The 6,000-nt window shown below is 43.3% G+C and overlaps 1 protein-coding gene across 1 annotated transcript in view; it reads left to right on the top strand.

The window, feature by feature from the left end:
- The first annotated feature begins 4,209 nt into the window (after positions 1-4,209).
- The window catches only part of DARS1 (aspartyl-tRNA synthetase 1), a 38,722-nt gene continuing 36,931 nt past the window's right edge, over positions 4,210-6,000 (top strand). The window contains exons 1-2 of the mRNA XM_035556159.2: positions 4,210-4,351; positions 4,993-5,050. Coding sequence (XP_035412052.1) covers positions 4,274-4,351; positions 4,993-5,050 — 136 coding nt within the window. The 5' untranslated portion in view covers positions 4,210-4,273. The remainder of the gene's footprint in view (positions 4,352-4,992; positions 5,051-6,000) is intronic.

Raw genomic sequence — 6,000 nt, 5'->3', positions numbered from 1 at the left:
CATTCCCAGTCATCCCGCAGCTCCACACTGCCCTCCAGGGAGGGCTGTCCACAAAGTAACAGCATATCCCTCAGTTTCCCTCTGTCAGGAGACCACTCCTTGGGAATATACACAAAGCGAGGAGGAAAAATAGAGCTGACATAAACATAAAAATATTCATAAGATATTTCATGACAAAAACCCAGCAAAAGATAAATTATAAAGATTAAATATTCCGTGTGTTCTTATTCATGCACAGATAACGGCTATCCAAATGCCTTTTTCAAGCATCACATAAAGGAAACAATAAACAATTTATGGGTAATAGTTCATAAATATATGCAGTGCTGTATATCCAATGGGCATAGATACCTCATGGTGTAAGACACGATTACTAGGTTTATGCATGATATGAAATGCGAGTTGTTTGCAGCTATTTAAAATCATTCTGGGACACAATAAACTGTTGACAGGATTTATCCTATTTAAATATATTGCCCATCCCCGACTGCAGAGCATGTTGTCTTGTGTTTATCAGAAGGAACACTTTCAAAATGCATTGAGAAACTCAATTGTTTATCATTGTCCCAACTTAAAAGGACTACACCTTTGTATAGAGTTCTGTTAAAAGAAATCCTGCTGCTTATCATAATCACGTACTTCCCCAAAGTTCCTGTTTTTTTAGAAGTCTTATTAATTGCAAATGTTGTTTACTAGAGGAAAACCGTGATTGAACCTCTAAAACAAAGGGAATAGTTGTAACTTTAATCCTTTCAATAAGCCTTTGTTTCCCATTGACTAAAAACTTCCTAAAGGAAGTAGAGCTGCGAAAATCCAGGAAGGAATTAGATTTGCCAAATTCTGTTCCTACTTGGATTTAGATGCAAAGCCTTTGTTATTCATTGTACAAATGTTTGAGTAAAAACAGAATGATCAATTAAAAAAAAATTATGTATTTTTGCCAAGGATGAAAATTATGAATAGGAGAGCTTTCTCTATCAGAGTGAACTATGAACTTACTTAACTTAGAAAATGAATAATATGTTTATTTTTTAGCTGCTAATTTTTTTTTTCAGTATTTTTTCCCTTTTGGTTATCTAAGAGAAACTTGGATAATGGACTGATGAGGTTTACACAGGAACCTAAATATATAAATTAATACGGAAAGGAAAAATCAAACGCAACCTCTTACTTAAATTAAGTATGCTTTGCAGCATCCAGGAGAAGAGAAATCTTCAAAATCCCTTTCCATGACAACGAGTAATTGCATACTAGAAAGTGTACTATTGTGGCAATAAAGCTGAATTCCCTGAAGACCTTTCAGAGACACTACCAATTTGTTTTGTATTTTTTTCCACATGCTCCTTTTAACTCTCCAGGTTTTATCTAGCCAAATATGTAGTCTAGGTAAATATAATCTCACTTATTCCATAAGCCAGAAGCCCTTTTAATTTCGTACGCTAAAATAACTTAAATGCAATTTCTATCTCCTTCCCATCATCACAGTGTATATTTAACTGTCCATTTCTTGATCAATACTAAACTGGAAGATTAAAGAATATTTGAGCAACCATTTTTGTAAAGCGCTACAGAAGGATAGACTGTGGAAGGTGCTGTCTGTCTTCAACTTCTCATGGCTTCAGTTCAGCATGATGTGGCACCCAGCTCTTAAGTAAATGCAGCACTATATTTTAACAGAAGTATGTCAAAGGTTAGGCTGGGCTTAGCTGGATCATTGAGCTGGAAAGACTACACTACAAGTTCCAGCAGCCACCAGCAGGCAAAGAAATGCTGTGGTTAACATCACATCCAGCCTCTGTTTACTGCTAGCTTAAACCATCCAGTACAGAGAGTGATCTTCAGCCTACGCAGAGACAAATGCCGCTGGATTCCTAGAGAGACGCATTAGTGACTCTGCTATGGAAACACCTTGTAATGTTTTTAAGTTTTTTTTAAAACAGATATACATATGACCAATAGCTTCAGTTTAGGATACTGCAGGTGCTAATGCCTAAGTTTCAAGGATATATCAAATATCAGTATTTGCAGTGACTTGAAACTGGGAGAGGAGAGGAGAGGAGAGGAGAGGAGAGGAGAGGAGAGGAGAGGAGAGGAGAGGAGAGGAGAGGAGAGGAGAGGAGAGGAGAGGAGAGGAGAGGATTTCTGCATCTCACCGTTGATCACAACACTTGACAAGCTTCTCTCTCCCTTTAAGACGGAAAAGGCAGGTTTAATTTAAACCACAAACTGTTGACCAGGCCTCAGCTTGGCTTTGCAATTCACTGTATGCCTGAGGGATAAATTATTTAGCATTAGCACATGGTATGTCATGTCTTGTTACCTAAGTGGACTGTGGCTCCCATCCAGCTGTACCCCTGGGGCCCCAGGATTGGCTGTGGCTGATGTCACCTCCATTTGGAAATCCTCGCCGAGTCCCCGGGGACGGCGCTGGCGGCTGCTGGGCTCCCAGCCCTCAGCCTCCCCCTGGGCCCAGCAGCGGCTTTTTCCTCTCACTTTCCACTCCATGGCTGGCCGCAGGTACTGCCCCAATTAAGTGGTTTTCAGTAGCGGTGCAACGAAACAGAAGGTGCGGCAGATGAGCTCGCACTGTTTTGTCCTCTTAACAGAAGAGTTGTAATAAGTCCGGTGAGATAGATGTGGCAAAATGCATTTCTGCTGCAGACCCGGATTACTTCAGAATTTTGAGGGATTTAACCAAATATGAAGTAACTGTTGTCAGTGAAACTATTCTTCAATTGTTTTTTTATTATTATTTTCAGTGCATTGTAGAAATTTGTTCTAAAATCTTTCTGCCACTGCAAGGCAAAGGTATTCCAGACAAATGGCCCGAGAGGACGTATTCTGGAAAATGTTCCTGTTAGTTTGGCAATGAAGTAATTAACTAGAGTGCCCCCTGAGCAGCCATATTTTATCTTCAGTTAACACCCCCATTATGTTAAAAGGGGTTTTTCCTTCAGAACCGCCTTCAGGTTAGTTGCCCACAGAGGATATACTCATTATGCTCTTCTCTACTGGAAGGCTCCCAGCATAAAAACAAGGGTTACAGGGTTGGTTTGATTTTATTGAATTTTGCAGCAAAGCCAGTGAAATGCTGAGAATTACAGAGCGCTCGGTCACGCAGATGGTAATGTCTGCTCAGCGGTGAGGCACCAGATTTGCATCTGTCTGTTAGTTAAGATTCAGCAGCGGTTCTCTTCAGCCTTGTGATCTAGGTGACAGGTAACAGAAAAGACACAACTGGCGTGCTGCAAGAAATCCACGTGCTTTATTACCGTTACATTACTGTTAAATAGAGTACTCGATACCCTACCATCAGAACTTTGTGTCTTGTGGTAAGAAGGTATGAAAACCGTGATTTGTCCTTTCTGTTACTGGATCTTAATAGCTTGAAACAGCGTTTCACGTGAGAAGAAAGGATTTTGTGAAAGCTGTGTGGTCTTTTGGTGGTGAAGTGCATAATTCTGTGAGACAGAGGCAGAAGGGGAACTTTGCGAGGGGATTCCCACCAGAAAAGACGCTGAACCAATGCAGAACAAAGTGCCGTAAAATAAACAACTGTAGGACAGGAAATGAAGAACTCTAATCGATACCGCAAGAGGGATTAGTTAGTCAAATGTGAGAACTCAAAACTGCAATTTAAATCAGGACAGCTAACTCCCTCTTCTTGTCCTGTATAAAATAAACAAACTATGGCCACAGGACTCAACAGCTGCTCGCAACTTCGATTTTGGGCATTTGAAAGTTGCCACCTGCAGCAAGGCCTGACCTCAATACCGCGGCATTGATTTAGGCACCCAGCTGGAGGGAAACACCTGGATTTGCTCTAATGCTCATTCTCCCCAAATTACCAGGGCTACTTTTGGGTTTTAGCTAGCTAATAATAAACTGCAGGATTCAGAGGAAGAGAGGAAACTCAGGGCAGGCCCTGCTGACTCAATTTTATTTACGAGACACCAAAATCACACACTGGTTTGCCCCAGCATGCTGGCACCAAGCTGCATGCCACAACATCTCAGCGCCACGTGTCACCCAAAGTCAAAACGGGCTGAGTCGTGAGGCAGGACAAGCCCTGTGGGAACGGGAGCAGCCAAAATGGGGCGTTTTGCAGAAAAACGGGGTGCCCCCAGAACAGCGCTGAGGCGATGGACACTCTGAGGAGAGCGGTCCCGCCCTCCGAACCGCCACGCTCAAGTCTCGCGAGAGTTGCACCGGTAGCACGGGGTGGTGAAGATCTCGCGAGAGTTGGTCGTGAGGGACCGTGAGGGGCCGGAGGATGCCGAGCGCCGCCGGCCGCGGGCAGGGCCCGGAGCGCGATCGCCGCCCGGAGAGCGGGGAGCAGCCGGCGGCCGACGTGGGTCTCCGCCGGGAGGGAGCGAGGGGGGGACGGGAGGCGCTGTGGCCGCCTTGTCGGGGCTGCCGGGCCCCGAAAAGGGGAAGGGAGAGCGCCCGGCCTAGCGTGGGGCCGGCCTGGGGAGGGGGGGGGTGGGGAGGTGACAGCGAGGTGGGAGCCTCGCTGAAAATGAGTGTTTGAAAATGAGTGGGCTTAGTTGGGAAACTATGTAGAAGTGTCATCTTTTTAAAGAAAAGGCCTTATCTCCTTGTCTTACCTAACAGATTTTGATAGTCGGGCTTGCTTTGGCTGCCATAATGGCATACAGTCTGTTGTTTTTCTCAGTGAACCTGAATATTGGAAGGAAATACTTAGCAATGGGTCTGCTTCAGTGGGAATTAAATATATTTTCAGTAGTAGGCCCTTTAGAGAGGCATTTGTACTAACTTCTGTGTAGCAGAGTGATCCTGTCGTGTGTTCGGTGTTGAATTTTTTTCTTTCACAGGACACAGTTATTTCACTTGTGCATCTGTAAAAGTCTGGAACACATTTTTTCACTTCAGGGTTATAGCTAATTGTTCTATATTATCTCAGTTAACTAGTGATTTTATTTGTCACTTTGCGTGTGCTTCTTTGATATATATTTCTCATCTCCTTTTTAGGATTTTGCTAAGGAAAGATATGGAGTGTCATCAATGATACAATCCCAAGAGAAACCAGGTCAGTTTAAAAACAAAAAAATTAAAAGAGGCCAAAGAGGGGAAGTTATATACTACATATCTTCAGTACTTGTTTGAAAACTCATTTACCAAACTTTTTCATTCAGATCCTGCTGTTCTTCTTTCCCTTTATCTGAATACTTTTGGTGCTTGTGAGGCTGCATTTGAAGTGCTGTGTCCAGGTTTGAGCTCTCTGGTGCAAGGAAGACACTGACTTGTGGAGCCAGTCCGATGGAGTGCTGCCAGCCTGGGTAGGGGAAGGAGCACAGGATCTCTGAGGAGGGGCTGAGGGAAATGGGCTTGTGCAGCCTGGAGAAGAGGCAGCTGAGGGGTGATCTTGTCACTGTCTAAGGTTACTTTATGGGGGGGGTATAGAGAAGATAAAGGCAGACTCTTGAAGGTGTGTGGCAATCAGACAGGAGGTCATGGACATAAGTTGGAACAGGAGCAGATCTGATTGGACAGAAGAAAAGAAAATTGTGATAGTAATTGGATATCAGAGCAGGGTCCAGAGAGATTATGGAATTACAGTCTTTGTGCTCGCATGGACCTTGCCCCGCGCAGCCTGTCGGTTTTTGACTGTTTGTCACTGCAGGTTTGACTTTCTTGTATTCAATTATTGTTGTTTATGGTATACCAAGTCCTGAGATGTTGGGTGGTTGGGGTCTTTTTTGAGTAAGTTCTGCTACGGCTTGCTGCAACAGCTCTCTCTGAGTAGGCTATATTAATATTTATAGGTTTTTATTGTTGTTCACACTGCTGTGTATTCAGAAATCCTCACTTCATACTGGTACAGAATTGGTATTCAGAAAGACATTTCAGCTAGAGAACAATGTCCCAGATCAGCATCCCAAGAAATATTTATCTTCACATTATTCAGTTCATGGAATAGGAACGAGGTAAGGTAACAGACTGGCTTCTTGTAACTTTTTCATAGTGGAATGTAAAAAA

The sequence above is a fragment of the Cygnus atratus genome, chromosome 6 (assembly GCF_013377495.2).
Source record: "Cygnus atratus isolate AKBS03 ecotype Queensland, Australia chromosome 6, CAtr_DNAZoo_HiC_assembly, whole genome shotgun sequence".
Lineage (NCBI taxonomy): Eukaryota > Metazoa > Chordata > Aves > Anseriformes > Anatidae > Cygnus > Cygnus atratus.
The sequence above is the reverse complement of the archived record's forward strand: the minus strand, read 5'-3'. Positions and strand labels throughout refer to the sequence as shown.